This window comes from Chaetomium fimeti, assembly GCF_033439085.1.
Source record: "Chaetomium fimeti strain CBS 168.71 chromosome Unknown B0H64scaffold_4, whole genome shotgun sequence".
Classification (NCBI taxonomy): Eukaryota; Fungi; Ascomycota; class Sordariomycetes; order Sordariales; family Chaetomiaceae; genus Chaetomium; species Chaetomium fimeti.
Window position 1 is genome coordinate 4,470,482 of NW_026944332.1, and position 18,876 is coordinate 4,489,357.

General features: G+C 54.6%; 8 protein-coding genes across 8 annotated transcripts; 3 read left to right on the plus strand and 5 right to left on the minus strand.

Annotated features, from left to right (window-relative positions):
• Nucleotides 1-621: 621 nt before the first annotated feature.
• B0H64DRAFT_360896 (uncharacterized protein) lies at nucleotides 622-2,172 on the minus strand (the record flags this gene model as incomplete). The annotated part of the gene is made up of 3 exons (XM_062801720.1): nucleotides 1,718-2,172; nucleotides 1,085-1,653; nucleotides 622-1,024 (listed from the first exon to the last, which is right to left on the minus strand). The coding sequence occupies exons 1-3, from the start codon at nucleotides 2,078-2,080 to the stop codon at nucleotides 622-624; spliced, it is 1,335 nt and encodes a 444-aa protein (XP_062660059.1). The 5' UTR covers nucleotides 2,081-2,172.
• A 1,400-nt stretch (nucleotides 2,173-3,572) lies between these two features.
• On the plus strand, nucleotides 3,573-4,532 carry B0H64DRAFT_322747 (survival protein sure-like phosphatase/nucleotidase; the record flags this gene model as incomplete). Its single annotated transcript, XM_062800579.1, has 2 exons — nucleotides 3,573-3,750; nucleotides 3,817-4,532. The coding sequence occupies 2 exons, from the start codon at nucleotides 3,573-3,575 to the stop codon at nucleotides 4,530-4,532; spliced, it is 894 nt and encodes a 297-aa protein (XP_062660060.1).
• A 343-nt stretch (nucleotides 4,533-4,875) lies between these two features.
• On the minus strand, nucleotides 4,876-6,469 carry B0H64DRAFT_323694 (cytochrome P450; the record flags this gene model as incomplete). The annotated part of the gene is made up of 3 exons (XM_062800621.1): nucleotides 4,876-5,919; nucleotides 5,999-6,198; nucleotides 6,262-6,469. The coding sequence occupies 3 exons, from the start codon at nucleotides 6,467-6,469 to the stop codon at nucleotides 4,876-4,878; spliced, it is 1,452 nt and encodes a 483-aa protein (XP_062660061.1).
• Nucleotides 6,470-8,554: 2,085 nt separating this feature from the next.
• B0H64DRAFT_433067 (uncharacterized protein) lies at nucleotides 8,555-9,488 on the plus strand. Its single transcript, XM_062806030.1, has 3 exons — nucleotides 8,555-8,981; nucleotides 9,055-9,160; nucleotides 9,213-9,488. Exons 1-3 carry the CDS (start codon nucleotides 8,638-8,640, stop codon nucleotides 9,216-9,218), a joined length of 456 nt encoding a protein of 151 aa, XP_062660062.1. The 5' UTR covers nucleotides 8,555-8,637; the 3' UTR covers nucleotides 9,219-9,488.
• Nucleotides 9,472-10,574, plus strand: B0H64DRAFT_172135 (short-chain dehydrogenase/reductase-like protein SDR). The gene is made up of 2 exons (XM_062798783.1): nucleotides 9,472-9,604; nucleotides 9,663-10,574. Exons 1-2 carry the CDS (start codon nucleotides 9,550-9,552, stop codon nucleotides 10,538-10,540), a joined length of 933 nt encoding a protein of 310 aa, XP_062660063.1. The 5' UTR covers nucleotides 9,472-9,549; the 3' UTR covers nucleotides 10,541-10,574.
• A 53-nt stretch (nucleotides 10,575-10,627) lies between these two features.
• On the minus strand, nucleotides 10,628-11,872 carry B0H64DRAFT_461913 (uncharacterized protein; the record flags this gene model as incomplete). Its single annotated transcript, XM_062807523.1, has 4 exons — nucleotides 10,628-10,906; nucleotides 10,968-11,270; nucleotides 11,320-11,725; nucleotides 11,793-11,872. 4 exons carry the CDS (start codon nucleotides 11,870-11,872, stop codon nucleotides 10,718-10,720), a joined length of 978 nt encoding a protein of 325 aa, XP_062660064.1. The 3' UTR covers nucleotides 10,628-10,717.
• Nucleotides 11,873-12,769: 897 nt separating this feature from the next.
• B0H64DRAFT_424874 (uncharacterized protein) lies at nucleotides 12,770-13,945 on the minus strand (the record flags this gene model as incomplete). The annotated part of the gene is made up of 2 exons (XM_062805666.1): nucleotides 12,770-13,360; nucleotides 13,457-13,945. The coding sequence occupies 2 exons, from the start codon at nucleotides 13,943-13,945 to the stop codon at nucleotides 12,770-12,772; spliced, it is 1,080 nt and encodes a 359-aa protein (XP_062660065.1).
• A 1,126-nt stretch (nucleotides 13,946-15,071) lies between these two features.
• B0H64DRAFT_417903 (uncharacterized protein) lies at nucleotides 15,072-18,103 on the minus strand (the record flags this gene model as incomplete). The annotated part of the gene is made up of 4 exons (XM_062805275.1): nucleotides 15,072-16,118; nucleotides 16,236-16,497; nucleotides 16,880-16,950; nucleotides 17,498-18,103. The coding sequence occupies 4 exons, from the start codon at nucleotides 18,101-18,103 to the stop codon at nucleotides 15,072-15,074; spliced, it is 1,986 nt and encodes a 661-aa protein (XP_062660066.1).
• Nucleotides 18,104-18,876: the final 773 nt, after the last annotated feature.

Below are 18,876 nucleotides of genomic sequence, written 5' to 3' on the forward strand. Positions count from 1 at the left end.
GCAACTCCCGAGCCCCAGATCTTGGGTGCACACCCCATACAGGCTAATTGCCGAACACCAACCATTCTCTCACTTGCCCAATTCGATGCTTGCTTAATATCTTGTTTATTACTACCTTGAAAACACGTGTCCAGTACACCGGAGGCTCTGCGTTCGAGAAAGGGTTCAATATGGGATCTCAAGCTTTTGACCACGGGAGGGTCAACGGTAGCGTTCCGAGTGCCGAGTTTCCTGTCAAATTAACATTCTAGAAGCTTCGTACACCTGCTTCAAAGATCTTGCGATCGGCAGTGCTCAGAGGCTGACTCAAAATCAGATTATAAAGGTCGGTTGCATCGTGGTGACGTTGTATATGTTCATGTTTATCCCCTTACAACAGTCAGTTGCAGAGTCGCGGACTGACAAGAGTTGGAGACCATGACTTTGATCTGGCTTGCTGTCTTTCAACCTTCTAGCGCAGACAACAAAAACACATTCCCCTACCCGTATTGTCTCGACCGGAAGCCTCGCCGTTCGCATGTGTTGTTTTATTCCTTTCCCAATCCGCATGATACTATTCTTCCCCCCCAAAATCCCATCCCCCCCTTTTCGACTCACATCCAGCGAAACAGGCATGCTACCCTACATCTTGAGAAGCCACTGCTCCTGGGCCCGCTGATCAAGGCCCCGAATCCACTGCACCGTCTTCCGCGCCGTGTAGTCAGAGAGCTCTTCGTACTCGGTCGTGTCCCTAGCCATCAACCTGGCGAGCGCGTGCTCCCAGGGTGCAATGTCTTGGGGAGGGACAATATAGTCGCCGGTCTTCGCATCGACCTCGCCCGTGACCATTTTCACAGGGACGAGGTAAGGAAGGTCGATCTTCGCCTCTGGGATGCCGCCCGCGTCAGACGCAATCACGGGGATCCCGCGGAGTTGGGCTTCGGTGATGACAGCCCCCCATGCCTCGTTCCAGACCGAGGGCACCAGGAGGACCTTGATCCTATCCCAGATATCCCGCTCGGTGTCTGTCGTGGCGGGCTCCACCCTGTTGAGCACGGTTAGAGCTTCTTTGGAAGTCATTATCGCAGATGGTTTCGAGACTCACTTGACATTTGGCAGTTGCCGAAGCGCGTCGAGATGCCATTGTTTGGTACCCCAGCTCTTCCAAGTGACAAACCGGATGTGCGGCAGCCTCTTAGCCAACTCGATGAAGATTGGGAGCCCCTTAAGTGCACAAGCGTTGACCAAACCAACCTCGGTCTTATCGACATTGGTTCGGCGCATCGGGATGGTGCCGCCTTCGAGATATGTCCACGTGGCGTGGACAAAGAAGGTCGTCTTCAGATTGCCATGCTTCATTGCGTAATCTTGAATTCCGCGCGACACGGTCCATATCCCGTCGAGCCCTCTCAGCATCTTGTCCTCGGCCGGCGCGGACAGACAGTGCCCGGAGAGGCTGCCGCAGAACGGCCCGAAGGGGAGCTGTTCCGCCGAGTGGATGACGCACACTCTCTTGAATTTCAAATGTGAGTACGGGTTCCCAGGCTGCAGCATATGTTGGGTGATCTTCATTGTAAGACCGTCGTTGAAGACAACGTGCGTCGGCTTGAAGTCTGCGATCTGGCTGGACCACAAGTTGACGAGGGCTGCCAGCCGGGAACTTAAAAAGTTACGCTGTGCGCCGAGGTCGGATTAGCATTGAACAGTGAACCTATTTGGAAGCTGTAAGCGGAATCACCTCTAGATATGCCTTGTGGTCTGCGACCTGCTCGGCATAGGGATACAAGTCCCATAACGCGCGCGAGATGACAATGTTGAGAATGCGGTTCTCGTCAACAAACTTGGTGACACGGAGCCGTCGCTTGACCCCGGTATTGGGATCTTTACCAAGGTCGACATCGGGTAGGCGTTGAACCTTCGGATTGACCCCCTTTCCCTTCGCCTTCGCCGCTCCTGCCTCGACTTCGTCATCCCAGGCATAGCATGTTTGGGCGACAGTGTGCCCGTACCCGCCTAGTTGACGGATGAAGCCAAGGTTAGATCTATATCCTCCGGAGGGAGCATTTAGACCATGGGCGGTCTGGACAAGGAAGACCCGCATCTTAACTTGGAGCCCTTGTGGTATTAGAGCAGACGAAAGGATAGAAGGGAGTCGAATTTGATTCGGGATTGGCTGGATCAAACTTGAGTTCGAGGGGCCGAGATCCACAACACACGACAAGCGTGGGTCATGATTATTGTAGGTTTGGGCTCGATCTTACTTTATTATCCTGTCATGATGGACGCTTTGCGGGCCGGCCGTGTTTCACGAATTGGCGGCACGGTTCCCAACTTCTGTGAGCGAAGGATGGCGTGAAACGAAGTGGCCGCTGTCATTGGTCTCTGGTCGAGACCCGGATGGCCGCCCAAGGCGACCAAATTGTTTAGGTCCCTCCAACAGTCAAGGTCTGTTTCATGTTCCCGAAGAGAAAATAAACCACGAGTATCCCTTCTTAAATTCCACTGGGCTAGGCGGTGAAAGAGGTGTCTCACGCCAGAAGTATGCGAGCCCGCCGCAGCAGGCAGAGGACCCGAATACCATTCTCATGGGTCCCGCGCCGCGAACGTGCCCCTAGCAACAAGAACCGAGCCGCAACGGCCGAGACCTGGGTACGGGTCTTTGGAAGAAGGCAGGGGCAGCACTCCATGCCCGCTGCTTAACGCTGCACGGCCTGCCTTTTCTTTTCTCTTCATTTTGTCGTTTTTCCTTTCCTTTTTTCTTCTTCTAATTACCGGCCAGTGATTAGCCAGGAAACCGTCTCTATTTACGGGAGCGTCGATTAGGTGCAGCAATGGTCGAGTTATTTGCACTCGTACAATTGAGTAGTAGGTACATACATTGGGATATGGCTCATGTTTGCACCATCTGCTACGAATACGATCGTTCTCGAGTTGCAGAACTCGTCCTGTCAACGTAAAAGTCTTCCAATCCTGGAACTCTGCTCCGCCCAGAAACGAAATGAGACCCTTGTCCAAGTTCCAACCATACCCTCGATCTTATAGGCCAGGTTGATATTGTATCCACAACCCCCAGTGCCCTTCGAGGTCGGGTATTTCCGTGGCTATTTCTGTTGCTCTGCCCTCTTCTCGTTTCGCCTCTCAGCTTGTTTCCTGTCTATAATAAATCACATGTGAAAGCGACGGATGCAGCGGGTCGGCGGCTCGGCTGTTGTCCCGTTTTCGCCACCGAGTACAACGCGCCGCGGAGTGCCCCTGAACGCGTTGGCGACCTCAGCGTGCCTCATTACCCACAGCGTCCAGCACGTGCTTGGGTTGGCCGAATCAAAAGCGGAAGGTCATGTTTTGGCCTGCCAGCGGTGGCCGCGTGGGTTTCAAAGCCAGGGGCAAGCATTGAACTCGACAGGTGATTGGCCATAATGGTCGAGATGATCAATGCCACCGCTTGCTTCCCTTCAACACCAGGCGCCCTCTCGCGATGTCTTGATCTCGTATAAAGCCAGGCGCCCGGAGGACCCTTGAGTCCCTGGCCCCCCAGCAGTTCGGCAGTTCTCGAACCACCAAGAGCCAGAGGTTGAACGGTTATCACCACTATAATGCGTGCCGAGGTTCTTCTTGCTCTCTTGCCCGCGCTCGGCGCCCACGGCATCCGCATCATCCAGTCTAACGATGATGGCTGGGCTGAGCAGTATGTTCGGTCGTTCCACAATGCCCTGATCGCCTCGGGCCACGACACCGTCCTGTCCGCCCCTGCCGAGAACAAATCGGGAACGAGTAAGCGTCTAGGATTTGCGAGTCGCAATTTGTCGGGTTTGACATGGAGCTGACACTCACTCACAGGTTCGCTCGATGCCGAGCCTGCCCCTAGGGACTCGCCATGCCAATATGACAGCTGCCCTGCCGGCAGCGGCCCCATTGGACGCGACGAGACCTCGCCGCGCCTGAACTGGGTCAACTCCTTCCCCGTCACATCCATGCGGTACGGCATCGACACCACCGGCCCGCAGTTCTGGAACGGCGAAGCCCCTGAGCTAGCCGTCTCGGGCCCCAACGTTGGCAGCAACCTGTACCTGGCCGTTCGTTTCTCCGGCACCGTCGGCTCCGCCGTGTACGCGGCCAAGGACGCAAAGATCCCCGCTCTGGCCTTCTCCGGCGCGTCTGACGGCACCCTGTCATACGCCAGCCCGGAGGAGCAGCGTAGCAAGGTGTACGCCGAGCTGGCCACCACGCTCACCAACGCCGTCATCGCCAGCGGCAAGCCGTACCTCCCGGAGGATGTCTTCCTCAATGTGAACTTCCCCAAGGCCGAAGGGCAGTGCACCGAAGCGAGCCAGTTCAAGTGGGTGTTGAGCCGGATCAACGTCGGCCTGTTCTCATCTCCCGATACCGAGCAGTGTGGAGGGACGCGGTTGCCCACCGAGACCTCTGTTGTGGACACGGATGGGTGCTACATTTCGGTCAGCGTGGGCGATGCCAACGACAAGACGACCGCTTCGGCCGAGAAGCAGGCGGTGGTCCTGAAGAAGCTTGAGAGCCTGTTGACGTGCTTGCCTTGATGGACCTAAGATTCGGCTCGCGCTAGCATAATATAAAAGACGCAACCTTTGGACGAACTACATTCTGCGAACCACATGACTGATACCCACAGCAAACCTACCATCCGTTCTCCATTTGACAGCCTAGTCCGGAGACTTCATTATCTTCCAATCCCAACGAGAAGGAATCAACGCGTGGTGCCGCTCGACCCCAGAACTCCTTAGTCCTTCGCCTCCCCCAGCCTGTCTGTCGCAGTCACAAGCATATTTTGTTGGGTAAAGACACCCATCGAATTCTCTTCTTTCCACGGTTTATCTGGCCTTGCCAAAGACATGTCGAAGTGCCTCACCAACTACCGATCTGTCAGTCTTTTGCCCTTACCCAGGAGAATATGACGCTGCTTACTTCGAACATGGCCTTATTGATCTCCATCAACGCAATCGGCTTCCCGAGACATTGGTACTTGCCATACCCAAAGATCAGGTCGTGCGTGCGGTTCATAACGGCCAGCTTCTTCTCGTCCTTCTCGAGGAGCCACCTCTCGGGACGGAATTCTTGCGCGTCGTCACCAAAGATCCCCTTGTTTAGCTGCAAGGCAAACATCGCGACACTAACGTTGGTACCTCCAGGCAGAAATACCGGTTTCCCATCCACCACGACCGTGTCCCCTCCGTCGGGCACCCTCTTGGGAAACGGGCTGCCGGCGGGCGCGTGCACACGCATCCCCTCCTTGATGCACGCCTGCAAGTACGGCAAGCTCCTCGCCGCCGTCTCCGAGATGATGCCGGGAGCAGGCGGGGCGGTACCATCCGCGACCGCGGCGTCGATCTCGGCCTGCAGCGCGGCGTACACGCACGGGTGGGTCAGCAGGTACAGGAAAATGGAGCGGATCGCGGTGGAGGTGGTGTCGGAGCCCGCGACCAGCTGCAAGATGGACTCGTTGACCAGCTCCTCGGCGGTTAGGCCGTGCCGCACAAACGACGCGAGCATGTCGGACCGTTTCTCGGTGTCGTGCCGGAGCCGCTCGTTGATGCGCGCCCGCGCGTGCCGCAGCGGCCAGGCGAAGCGGAGCCCGTCTTTCCCGGACGACCCGAAAAGGCGGGCTATCCAGGGGCTTTGTAGGAGAAAGACCAGACCTAGGGATACGGAGAGCCTCCCTAGCTTCATGCCTGCTTCGGTCGTCTCGATGTACCGGAACTGGTCGCTGTCCGTGTCGAGGTCTCCAAGAGGCGCGCCGAGGCCGACGTCATTGATAACGTCGACGGCGAGGTATTGGGCTTTCTGCCCAAAGTCGAACGGTTGTGCGGAGTCAGGGGTGGACAGATATTTGGTCCGAATGAGTTGTATCAGCTTTTTGATATACACGTCGACCGTATCCTCGAGCTCAAGATTCTCCTTTCCCGAGTACTATGATCCAAAGGCGGGTTAGCCATACATCATAAAGCTTTTACCTCCGAAGTAGGTGTGAGCGGGGACCTGGACTTACGCCCATTGCCATTTGCTGCCGCCTGCGTGTGTGAATATTCTCATTCGTCTCACTGAATAGATGGTCTTCTCCCGGTCTGGTCCGTGTTCCCCGCGCAAACCAAACAGACCGTGAATATGGGGAACGGGCCGCACTCATATGAGTGAGGAGCTCCACGGAGCAAGTAACCAGGTCGTTCGGGCCAACCCGGGCGATGGGCCCTGGACAATTAGTTGGTTAATAGACCACAAACTCGGATAAGTAGGAACAAGGAGCCGCCCTACCATACTTGTCACATGCTTCCTTGTATTTAGCATGCGCATCGGTGCTAATCGTGGTGGCCGAATGCCACAGCTCGGACCATCCCGAACCAAACGGGCCTTTGAAGGCGCTGAGTCGGCGGTACACCCAGACTTTGTAGACCAGGTAGGCCACTAGAGTGGCGCAAACCAACAGCCAGCGGCTCTCATACAGCGCAGAGAACAGACTCATCACGATGTAGTTACCTCGGTTGGGTTGTTCTGAGCTTAACGGAATGGAAGGGTGGTGAGAGGGGTCAAGGCCGTAATAAGGGCGTGGGCCAGGGTGAAAGGGTTCTGGGGGATGAGCTGTTAGTTGTGAGTTACGGTATGTCACTGTGTATATGACCATGGATGTTCGTTTTGAAAGCAACCTATCATTGCTACGCGATCCATCTTATGACTGCCGGTACCACGCACCAAGCCAAGCATGCAACATAGATGGGGGCAGCACCGAATGGGATCGTATCCGGAATCTCCCCGCGGATGCAAGGCGTGCGGGGAGAGCTGTGCTTTACCTATCAACTGAAAGATGGAGGCAGGTTTTGACCATGTCTCATCTCTACCCGATGAGGAATACAACCTGACGTATATCAGTATTCTCCCGTCGGGTTACACAACCTGTGATTCGGTTACCAATGCTTCATGGGCCAATGGAGGGGTCAAGAGAAACACTTGCAAAGGTATTCGTACCTGGATACACGCCTAGGTACAAATATACTAATAACGTGAGTTGACGCACACCTTCTGCTCGGATAGAGTCACACTCTAAAGGGTACATTAAAAGTTCGTGACACCAAAGACTCGAGCAAGGAAAGCAGAAGGGAATCAAGAAGCAGAAGCTAGAGAAAAGATATTAAAGGAAAGAATATAAGGAAAGAGGAAGCAAGATAAAGAAAGCGAAAGAAAGAAGACTAATATTCATCTTGTTGCTCTAGGAGGTTTAATCGATATCTACCCACAGCCCATTCTTTCTGCCAGATATAAAGAACATGCTGGTGTGAATTCTCCCTAGTTGACTCTCTCCCCTGAGATTCTTTTCCCCTGGTACACAAAGATCAAGCAAAGACCGTGTTTTGCCTCGCGACGGTCTCATCTTACACGCAGCCTTCGTCGTCGAGGTCGTAAGTAGCAATCATCTATAACATCTGCCGCTCCACGGATGGCGGCAATCCGTAGTAGGTCCCACTGCAACTGGAATAGGTCTTAGTTGGGGATCCTCGGGATTCCGAGCTCGGATTGTAAAAGCTTGTCTGGCCCGAAAGGTCACCCCATTCTTTCGATCGGCGAGACGGTTCCCCCGGTTTTGGTGTGTTATTCTAGCAAGAGGTCGGAGTCCGATTCGATCCTAATTTTGGCTTCGACGCTACAGGTAGTTTCCACTTTAGCTAATGCCATATACAGCAGCAACCTTGCGTGGAGGTTGGGGGAGAGCCTTTAACGTAAATCTTGCGTTATCGAACCAGACATGAACATAGTAACTTGTCGGGACATCATTCTTTATAGACGGTATTAGTCGGGGAAAGTAATAGTCTATGGCATCGTATGCAGAAATCTTCAAACAGGTGACACCGCTGCTCAGAATCGGTGATGTGACCACCGGCCCTGCGGTAGAAATGTTCTCGGCAAGGCGGAGCATGGTATCAAAATCGGTAACGGCGACGTTCAGAAATTTGACAAGGTGGCATCTCGTAGGCGGCTATGAGGATGACAGTGAAAAAGCCGATCAATGCACAGTAGCGGATGATTGCTTCGTGACCTTTCTCTGGAGGACCCCTTGCTAAAAAAGAAAAAGAAAGAAATCAAGCAAAACCAGAAAACAAATAGATGAAATGGAACGAACGAAAGCGAAGGAAAATGTCGACGAAAAGAGATCAAAGACAAGAAGTGGAGTAAAAAGCAGTAAACTGCCCAAGTACAGTCTTTGCGCTTTTGGATGGCTTGCCTCTTGTTCCAACAGTCGAGGATTCCGACATGATTCCGCTTCGCACACTCCACCTGGTCAACAGCGGGCAACTGGCGGTTTGTGCTAGCTTGCGCTTGCGCGCCTTCGCATGCAGAGGGCTGACTGAATATTGGTTGCTGCCTAAGAGAAAGAGCAAAAAAGGTCGCATCACGCTGACATTTCTGGGAGGTCCTTATTCAGCACCCTTAAGTCTTTCCCATGTTTGTCGATGGCTCCGGACTAGTATCCTCGGCTAGCCCTCTGAGAGAGTATACTCTCGATTGTAGATTGCATTCTGGCAGTATTTAATAACATATCATATGGCCCCAGTATCTCTCGTCCCAGAAGCCAGCCCCTTAACCACCATTCATTCTCCTCTCGGGTTCTTTGTTCGTGAGATACTACCCATCCCTAAGATGCAGTTCAACGCCCTTACCTCTCTCGTGTGCCTTGCCCTCGGGGTCAACGCTGGTGTGGTTGACAAGCGCAGCGGCGAAGGAGTGCACCTCGCCAACTGCTACCAGAACTCGCCCCTTGGCCAAATCCCATTCTCCCAAATGATTTACTACGCCGACGATGCCCAGGCTAGCCAGAACGTCGTGCCTTCGAGCTCGAATCAATGCCGTGTGACAAACCCGGGATCTGGTGGCTGGAAGACGTGGGAAGGCTCCCCCATCACTTGCAACTTCCCAACCAACACCTTCTTCACCTCCAACATTCAAGCTGGCGCTGGCGGATACAATGTCGGACAATATGCTGGGTGAGTCTAGGGACCCCCCTTGCGGCACCGGAAAACAGAAGTGGGGAGGCTGACAACCATGGAACACGCGCAGCCCTGGTCAGAACAGCTTCCACGGGTTCAACTGCTACCGTGACAACAACCACCAGCTCTATGATGACGGTACCTTTAGGTGTTGGAGTGTTTACTATTGCCTTGGTGTGAGTGTCGATCTAAGGACTGCTAGATCGAGGAGCTGACTGACGTCAATAGGCCTAAGCGGGAATCGCGCAGCTGGGGTTATGAAAGTGTTGTCAACAAAAGCTGTGTGCCGGTGCCGATATACCTATCTTCTAGGAGGGTAGTACACTTAGAACGCTTATTCCCTGTTTTTGGTCATGTTGATTCCATACGAAGCGTTGTGCACTCTGTCAGCAGCGTCGGAGTTTGGGGAGTTAAGGAGTTAGTAGCTACCTGTGACTGCCCCTTAACTCCTTTATAAAAGGCTCGCCACGCTCTTCGTCCCTGCGACCCCCATCATCTTCTGCACGTTTCCCATCCGTACTTCTTGGGTATTTTCCTTGATGTGTTGAATTTGAGCTCCAGCAAAATGGAAAGCCCCCCCCAACAAGCGTACCGACTTCCCGAGGCGGCAGTATGGTTCAGTAAGCATCCCGCGGGGGCAATGGTGCTGGGCCGAGTTCAACTGCTGACCATCCCCAGTAACCGGATGCTCATCCGGCATTGGAAAAGCTCTTGCACAGCTTGTCCTCTCCGAGGGTAATCGTGTTGCTGCCACGGCTCGCAAGCTCGGCGACCTAGCATACTTGCCGGACAACGACTCTCGTGTCGTCAAACTCCTTGTTGATGTGACATCCCGACAATCCATCGACGACGCCATTGCGACTACCTTGTCGCATTTCCAGCGCATAGATGTGGCGGTCAACAACGCCGGGTACTCGTTGCGTGGGGATACGGAGAACGCAACCGAAGACGCCGCTCGCCATCTCGTCGACACCATGTTTTGGGGCACGGTACACGTCACGCGGCATGCGATGCGCGTGATGCGCGAGGTCAACCCGCAGAATGGACCGCCGGGTGGCGTTGTGCTCAACGTCTCCTCGATGGGGGGGCGCGCCGGGTTTCCGGGGAATGCGTTTTACCACGCCGCCAAGTTCGCTGTCGAGGGCTTCACAGAGTCCGTGTCCAAGGAAGTGCGGCCGGAGTGGAACATCCACTTTTGTCTGATTGAACCTGGCGGTGTCAAAACAGACTACCTGAGTCGTAGCATGATCCAGATCGAGCCACATCCGGCATACAGCGCCCCGGACACGCCCGCTCGAATTCTGGACCAATACATGGATGACCCAGAAGCTTCAAAGAACTGGGCTGACGTGGGCACCGTCAGCAAGGCGATGTACACAATCCTGACTCGCGGGAATGCCATCCCGTTACGGGTGCCACTGGGACCGGATTCATGGGGGGTGCTGAAGTTGGAAAATGACAAGGCTGGACAGCTGTTGGACGAGTGGAAAGACTTTGCGGTCAGTGTCGGGAAAGAAGGACAGTTCGAATCTCTGAATTTCCTCCACCGCCAGTAGGTAAGGGTCAATGGGGTAGAGTAATGCCTGAAATATATATTCATTGTCGGCGGAGGTCAACAACCAACTATCTCGCCCTCCCCTTGCTTCCGAACCCCATTCTCAATCTGCTAATTTCCCATCTCCATTCCCGCCCAAACCAAGCAACTTCCTCAGATAGCAGGAGTTGGCAACTTTTTATTTCGCGCCTTCGATGCTCTCGGTTGAGTGGGCTGGGTGCTGCTGATCCTGGGGTTCCCACCGGGCCGCGTCGCCAATGCTGTCGGCAGTAAGACCAGCTCGACCAGGATTCTTCATACCAGCCTCGAGTTGTCGTTGATACGATACATTCCGCAAACGGTTTGCTTCGGCCGGGGTAAGACGTAGCTGCAACCTCTGTGTCAGCGTTCGTCGTTCGGTAGGTACCGAGGTTTCTTCAACCACTCACATATATCTCAACCCCAACTGCATGCAGGGTAAACGCAAGCCAAAATGCAGCGCCAAAACCAAGGCTCAACACGGCCGTCGCATTACTCCCGTTCCCGTTCATCGTCGCGGACACGAGGACAACCTTGTTAGGTTCCTGCCCAGAAAAGTACGTTCCACACTCGGGGTGCTGTTGGAGGGTCCTGTTTTGCGAACCTGTGAGGGTGAAAACCCTGTCACAAGTCATAGGGACCATATATCCGTCACTGCTGATGATGGTTGTAGAAATGACGAGGATGAGCCGCATTGTGATGATGGAACCAGCCTTGAGAGGTTAGAAAGGCGTCTCGATATTGTTGGACAAGTCCACTTACATAAAACCAAGCCCTCAGCATCCATGCCCTGTGCTGTTCGATTTGGAGGCGCTTGACATTGTACAAGGCGAGCGCGAGTGAGGATACGAAGGCGATGGACATGGTCCCGACGCCCATCTGAACATCCATCCAACCGCCAACTGCGTTTCGTGCAAGCATGATGGCACCGGCGGTTGACACCAGGCTCAGGATGATGATAAGGTACCCATTGATGCGATGAAAGAGAACGAAGGTGCGGCGAATGACGGGCACAAACTGGAGGCAAGTGAGGATTGCCGCAGGGAGGATGGTAGCAAGGTGCAGGAGAATACCAATCCTGTCGATGGAGCCTTCGGAGTAGTAATAACAGTCGAGAGGTTGATTTGCATCCTCCCCCGTGGTACAACTTGTGTCGAGGGCGAGGGTACTGTAGCCGAGCGAGGGTGAAGCCCAGAAAAGCACCAGCAAAGATGAAGAACAAAACGAAATTGTACCCTTTCGTGAATCCAACGGGATGGTACACCTTGCGTGCCGCGGTGACGAAGGCGTTGGCGGAGGGGGATTTAATAGTCATTTCAAAAGTCTTTGTCGAGCTGGAGATGTCAGGGTGTGTGCTGTTGGTAGACTTGATATTGAGAACAACTGAGCGAGTTGAAGAGACCTCGACAACCGAATACTAATTATCGAACCATTTATTTATACACATTTCAGCCATGGGCTTCGCATTTTTCGTCTGCCACCTAAATTGTGCTAATTTCGGAACGCGAACTTGGAATGGGTTCGTTAACAGCCTCCCTCACCCCCGGCGAAACAATGGGTAGGTACATGTAGCAAAGCCGAGTGCGAGTGCGATTGCAGGTCGCGGCCTTGACATTTGACAACCCAGGACTGAGAAGCCACAGAAGGTGTCTATGCGAGAACGAGTGGCGACCCACAGTAAGTGGAGCAGAGGATGACAGCTCCCCGTCCCATCGGGACAATCTCTCCCCGACTTTGTGGTGGGGCATTGGGGGGTGACGCAAGCATGGCGGCTGGGAACCACTCAGCACTGACCAGAAGAAGCCCCTGCGACAAGTAAGGATCAGGGGCGTTTTCTCTTGCGCAAGCTCGCTGAAGGAAGTTAGCAGCGAGGCATTGAACTTGTCAACAGTCGAAACCGGCTGCTGTCTGGAACGCTTTTTTTAATCTTTCAAACTCCTCCCATCCCTCACTCGCGGGAAAAGGCCCCTGCGGGTTGGTCCTGATCGGCTGGGCCACGTCATGACGTTGATCAACTCACTTGACCCGAATAAAGCGCAACTTCAAGTTGCAAGCACTGCAACTAGGTAATTATTGCTTCGTACTGGAATTCCTGAGAAATATTTACGCTTCCTTCTCTTTGCCAACATTTGGTCAGGCGGGAATCTGAGACCTTCAGGTCACAGGTGCCTCGGCAAATGAATGGTGGTTGAGGTAAAATACAGCTACCAAACTAGACCTTCTCCTGCATCCGTTCGGGCCGTTCCCCGTATGTGACGCTATACCCATCGACCCGCCGTATGTGCTCATCATTCTGGCTCACCCCATTCTCGGCATCGCACCTCACCGAGTGCTCACCGTCGTCAGAGGCCCGCAATCGAGGCGTCGTGTGGGACTCATCTGAAGTATTGCGATCACCCGTATAATACCCAGAGGATATGCTGGACTTGCTTCGCTTGAACGAGGAGGTGATGGTGTTGATGAGAGGGAAGTTGAGGTTGACGATGGATCGCAGCACCGGGATGCAGCCCATGATGATGACCAGGCACTGCTCGACCCCAGTGCACAGGTTGTATAGGCCATTGAAGTAGGCCAAGTTGCCATGACCGACCGCTGGCGGGTTGGTGAGCTGGATGATGACCAAAACCACCTTAATCATGGCAGCACCCATCGTGATGAGCGACAAGGACATGACCAGAATGAGCCCAATCTTTTGGTGGGTGGGCATCCTGAGCTTCCAGAGGATACACACCGGGAAAAGCACATAGGTCAGGTCGGTGATGGTGAAAACGACTATTCCCAAGGTCAGTAACACTTTCATGGTCTTAAACGAATGGGCTAGGCATGCCGTCTACTCACGTTGAAGGGTGAATGAGGTATAGTATTGCACGTAAGGCGTGAATCGGTATTGGCCCTTGACGCTGACATCCCAGAGCGCCGCCGTCGGGGTTACTTGAGCAAAGAGGAAGATCGGTGACAGAATGCCGAGGATCACCATGATGGTGCTGAAACCGATCAAGAACCATTTGAACCATTGGTGTGTGGTACCGAAGATTTTGATCAACAGTATCATGGCGGACAGCCTAGCAAAGATGGAAACGCCGTTGGCAATAGGTGATGAGATCCACATCCACCTCCGCGTATTCAGAAGCTCGTCGGGGGTGATGTTGGCGCCCGTCTTCCCCAGGCCGTAAGTACACATGATGTGGAGAATAGACTGATACACCAGCTGAAGGGCGAGCGCCAACACCATGACCCAATCCTCGATGGCAAAGAACCGGGAGTTCGCACGCCGAACGTAGAAGCGCAAGCCAACCGTGAAGACGGCTAACATAGTGAAGGTCCATGACACTCCATAGATCACGGGGCCAATGCCCGGGTCGTCGGGGTTTACCGGCACGGTCGACATTGTGGGGAATCTGGGGTTTGAGCGGATGACGGCGCAGTCGCCGGAGCCCGGAGGTCGAGGTGGGTGTAGGTTTTATGTATGGTTGCTCTGGGGCGGTCTAAGGCAGTTGTAAAAGCCCATTTGGTTTTGGGAGTTGCGAATTGCCGCTGGAAGGAACCGTGAGGTGTGGCAATCCTCGTTTCCGACCTCCTGTCGTGCTGCGGCGCTGTCTGGGAATTTGGCTGGAACTTCATCTTGGCTGTGAGCGGTCCGTGTCGTATACTGTGTAAAAGGCCGCTGAAGATGCCGCCCGACCATGGCAGTGTTCCCCAAACCCCGGCGGCGGCAAGCAGTGGTGTGGTAACGCACAATGTTGACGCGTGCGGCACAGCCTGTTCTCCGGTTGGCGAGGAACAAAAGACGCCAATCGGGCTCGACAAATGGGATACACAGCATAAGTGCCGGGTCACACTGCCTCGGAAAGGCCCCAAGCTGGAATGTCTCAACCAACACAGATGTGCTTTCCAGCCGCCCCCCTCGGGCCTGTGTTCATGGCCACATGCAACCACACGATAATTAACATCGACCTGGGCTGAGACTCGACTACGACGTGCCGGGCCGGACGAATGAAGAATCCGAAAGCCAGGAGACGAGATTCAACATCATGATTGCGTACGGCTCAGCTTAAGCTTGCCAATTCATACTGCGGAACCTCTTCTATTGTTCTATCAGCCTTTGTTCAGGGGAACGTCGAACCGACAACCACCAACAGCGGTAATCCACCGCCACATCGTACTCGGCATCGCTCTGCAGGTTTAGGGGGGATGGGGACGGAAGGAGACTTGGAGTAATGTACGATTCGACCCCGTGCCAACTCACCTGCAGCGCAGGCCCGGCAAGCGAAGGCGCTCATGGGAGAGTTTGACAGCGAGCCATCCATGGACGACTTGGCAACGCAGCCCTGCACATGTGTAATGTATTGTTTCTTGGGCTATTCCTCAAAAGTAGAAGTATAATATTACCAAGCACCACGATTTACGTGTGGTGTCCCATTCATTTCGTCAGCTGCTCGCCTTAATACCGTGTGTCTCAACAGCAGTGGACTCTTTCGTAACCCCCGCCCAGTTTGCCCTCCAGTACTAATACTTCAGCACCCCCCTTTAGTCTTCTCCACTTGCCTCTTCACCCTATCCATCATTTGGTTTAGAGACAGTTCCCCGCCATTCCCTTCTCTCCCAGTGCGCACCCTCTCTTGAGAGAGAAGAGTCTCCCGGATAGACACCGCCACCGGGTCTATGAGTACAGCCCAGCAGTTTACGCCATCCCCTCTCACTCTCCCGCTTGAACATCCTGCCGAGTAGGTGATACCCAACGCTCTCTCGATCGTGTCCAGCATGCCAGATGTTAATTCTATGAGGACCAGGGTCTGGATAGCAGGGTTGCTGCGGATCTGGAACCCCCCCATTTGCACATCCGGCAGCTGCAAAGCACCAGTGCCAGCCGTGTCGACTGACCCCGAATCAAGCTGCGCCAAAAGCCTCGAGAAAATACACCGCCAGTTACGTGTTAGGAGGATATATGTCGTGACCAGCGTCGTGACGAGTAATATATCGGGAGCTCTGCGGTGGGACGTCGTCGCTGTTGAGACATTGTCGCCTGTTGATAACGCCGTTTGACCTGGACCCCTCCGCTGCAATGTCTCCATCCGTTCTGCCCGATTAGGTGTGGTTTGAAGGAGGAACGGATCCGTCAGCAGGTTCATATCTAGGTGGGTAGTCGTCTGGCTATTTGTGTTTCCGGCAGGGGGGCTCTCTTGCTGTGCGAGACATTGGAGGATCTCGCAGAGTTGCGACGTTGCCCCTAGCGTTCTCTCGATGGCCATTGCGGCAGGATTCTGGCATTTGTCATCCGCGAGGGTAGCGTAGTCTTCAGCCAGTCTTGCGCCAAGCTCGAAAGCTTCTCGGTGCGTATTGAGTTGGGGCCGCGTAGTCAGCGGCGCGTCGAAACTGTCGGGGGATGGGAGGACGGCAGCGGCAGCGTTCCCGAGCTCGCCCATGTCGCCAAACATGGACGGCAAACTCCCACTGTTGCTCTCTCGCCGGTCTAGTTGCTTGGGCGTGCTCGGCGGGCCCTGAACATTGCTTGGAAATGTGAAGTTGGACACTGAAAATCCAAGCGAGGATTGACGGCGGGTCTGCTCCTAGGTAAGGTATGTTAGGTTCATGCATGCAGGCGAGAGGAATCGGTCAGGGGGGTGGGGGGGGAGAGCGGGAGTGGCTTCGGTGTGGCGTTGGCCCCAGATCGAACCTACGGTATTATTGCCGAGGGCCGGGTCGATTCCCTCCAAGTCACCCCCAAAGTCGTCAACTTCGATATAAGCTGTCGATGGCCGAGTCTGTTGCCGGTCGGCGGGTGGCAGCGAAACGCCCGGTGCATGGGGAGTTCTGACTGCAATGGTCCCCAAGTCCCCGCCAAAGGAGTGCCGGGGAGAAGCATATGGCTGCAGGGCGCGTGGTTCCGTCGTCTTGGTCGCGGCCACGCACATCGCACCGGTCCGGAGACAGCGATCGCAGCTATTCCCGCGAGGAGAAGAAGCACTGCGTTCACATCTAAGACAAATATGAGATGAGTAGCTCAGGGGGCTCTGGCCAGGGCGGGGTCTATCACCTTAGCTTGTAATTCCGGCAACGCTCGCAGGCAAACTTTCGAGAATGCCGGGACTTTTCCATCTCTTCTCTGCCTTCTCTTGCTCACCTTGGCTTCAAGCTCGACAGCCGTAAAACGACATCTGATGATAATAAATACAGCGTGCTATCTCCTCGAAGTCGTAGGGTTGAAAAGACGGACGAGGGGGTCAGCCTTCAATGTGTGGGCAGGATCGCAACCAAGGGCTGCATGATGTGATGTTGTGTTACCGTGCTCACCTTGGGGGGCTTCGACCGGTTCAAACCTCACCCGACGACACTTTCGGCGAGCGACCGGTTGCCTGCCGCGCTGGGTTCACTGTACATGCATATGCAATGGTCCTGCACGTCCCAGGGGCCAATATCTACAAAGCCCCGTGCTTTGGCGGTTGCACCGCTGCGCTGCTCAATTCCAGAAATAACATGCTAGAACTGTGGCAGCGTCCTGGGATAACGGCTGGATGGCGAACCAGCTGGGTGAGTCTGGGGCACTGGGTTGCACGGGGGATAAGCAGACGTCACACTTGGCTCAGCCATCCAATGCACGCCGATCTTACGGCACAGGGCGAGTCTCGAATAAACTTATTCGACCAATTCCTTCCACTGGCCCCAACCCGAAATTTGCAAATATTACAGTGGTCTGGGTGAAAGCTGGGCCGCTGCCCAAGGGGGGGGGTTGTTTTCACTGCACGGTGGTCCATACTGGAGGGACCAAAAAGGCGGGACGGCACGATATTAAGTCCAAGGTAGCAATGATGGGCACAATTCTCGGATCCATCGTATCCTTCTGTGTTGGCCGGTGTTGCCCGACATTGGTGAAGGACAACCTGGTTGTGGTATCTATTTCTTAACATGTCCCCGTCGTGCTCCATCTTCCTGCCTAAGCCACTCTCCGCTTGATGCCGAATTGGCTGTCAAGAAAGAGAAACGCGCGTTGGTTGCAAAGTGCCATTGCACCAACCTTGGCCTGCAGGCTCCCTTCACCCGGTTTCCGCGCAACCCATATCTCCTTGGCGGGGTGTGTGAGCCCCCGGAACAGAACTGCCGTATGGTCCTCGGCGTCCAGGTACAAAGAGTCTGCGGCGCCGCTCACCAAGACCGGGCAGTTTATCCGGTCAAGGTGGCCACGAAGTGTGTACCGCCGCATCGTCCGGAGAAGGTCGGCCGGTGTCGTTGCTCCCAGGAACTTGGCACTTGTCAAGATCTCCCATCGAGTCTGGAATGAAACCTGCATCCCGAGCCCGATGACGGCGTTGACAAACCAGTCTGAAATCCAACCTTTGTCCCAGAGATCAAAGAAGCGCGCCGAGACATGCTTCGTCGCGAACTCGTATAGGTCGTATAGCGGATCGATCGCGATACAGGCGGTAAAGCGTACGCTCGCCGCCGAACGAAGCGCAAAGTATCCGCCGAGGGAGGCACCGGCGATAGCAACACGGGCCAAATCAAGATCCAGTCCCCCATGCTCTTTCGCGTAAGAAGTAAGATGGTCCATGGCGGCATCCGTCACAATTTCCCAATCAGGGCGCATCGGGATGTTATCCCTGTGGAGGCTCAAGCCCTGACCCGGCCCTTCGAATGTGAAGACCGCATAACCCAACTCCGGCCCAGCAGCGGGGAAGGTATAATATATCTCTTCTTGAATTGAATCGGCCCCCACAAGATTCACCACAACGGGAGTTCCACCGGGAAGTCGACAAGACGCGGGAGGGAGGTACAGATACCCTGGTAAGGTGTGGTTACCGAATGGGATTTTTAACTCATGGACGGGACCGTCGAAGTTTCGAGTAGCCTTTCGAAAGAGGGCCACCGTCTTTTGTAACCTCGACACAATGTGAGGGTTCGGCCCACTGGGCCCGTCGCCGGTCAGCATGTAGGCGCTGGCACGTGTATAGTTGGAAGCTCGAAGGTAGGCCATTCGTGCGGCCGCGCCATGGCCGTGGCCCTCGGCCTCTCGTGCGATCTCTTCGGCATGGCGTGCCTGTTCCAACCATGTGTCTCCCCAACTCTCGGCATTGTTCTGCTGGATTTTTCCAACCGCGTCTAGAAATTCGGCGACCTCGGCCCCTCCATACCTCGCCGTCCCAAGGAGGCGAACTGCTTCAAAATCGAAGAACTTGTTTTCGAAAAAGTGGTGCATGGTTAATCACAGGACAAGAAGAAACGGCCCACCAGCGAAAGGACCTCCGGACAACCACGGTTGGGGTTCCATAAAAGAACCGGGGTTTGCATTCCGTTCCAACGAAGCAGGCCGATTGGTTGCTCTCC

Excerpts from the sequence above, each read along its gene's own strand:
- B0H64DRAFT_172135 (XM_062798783.1), top strand. The coding sequence starts at position 9,550 with ATGGAAAGCCCCCCCCAACAAGCGTACCGACTTCCCGAGGCGGCAGTA. Across the intron at positions 9,605-9,662 it reads CGAGGCGGCAGTATGGTTCA|TAACCGGATGCTCATCCGGC; the intron begins GTAAGCATCCCG and ends GACCATCCCCAG.
- B0H64DRAFT_433067 (XM_062806030.1), top strand. The coding sequence starts at position 8,638 with ATGCAGTTCAACGCCCTTACCTCTCTCGTGTGCCTTGCCCTCGGGGTC. Across the intron at positions 8,982-9,054 it reads AATGTCGGACAATATGCTGG|CCCTGGTCAGAACAGCTTCC; the intron begins GTGAGTCTAGGG and ends GAACACGCGCAG.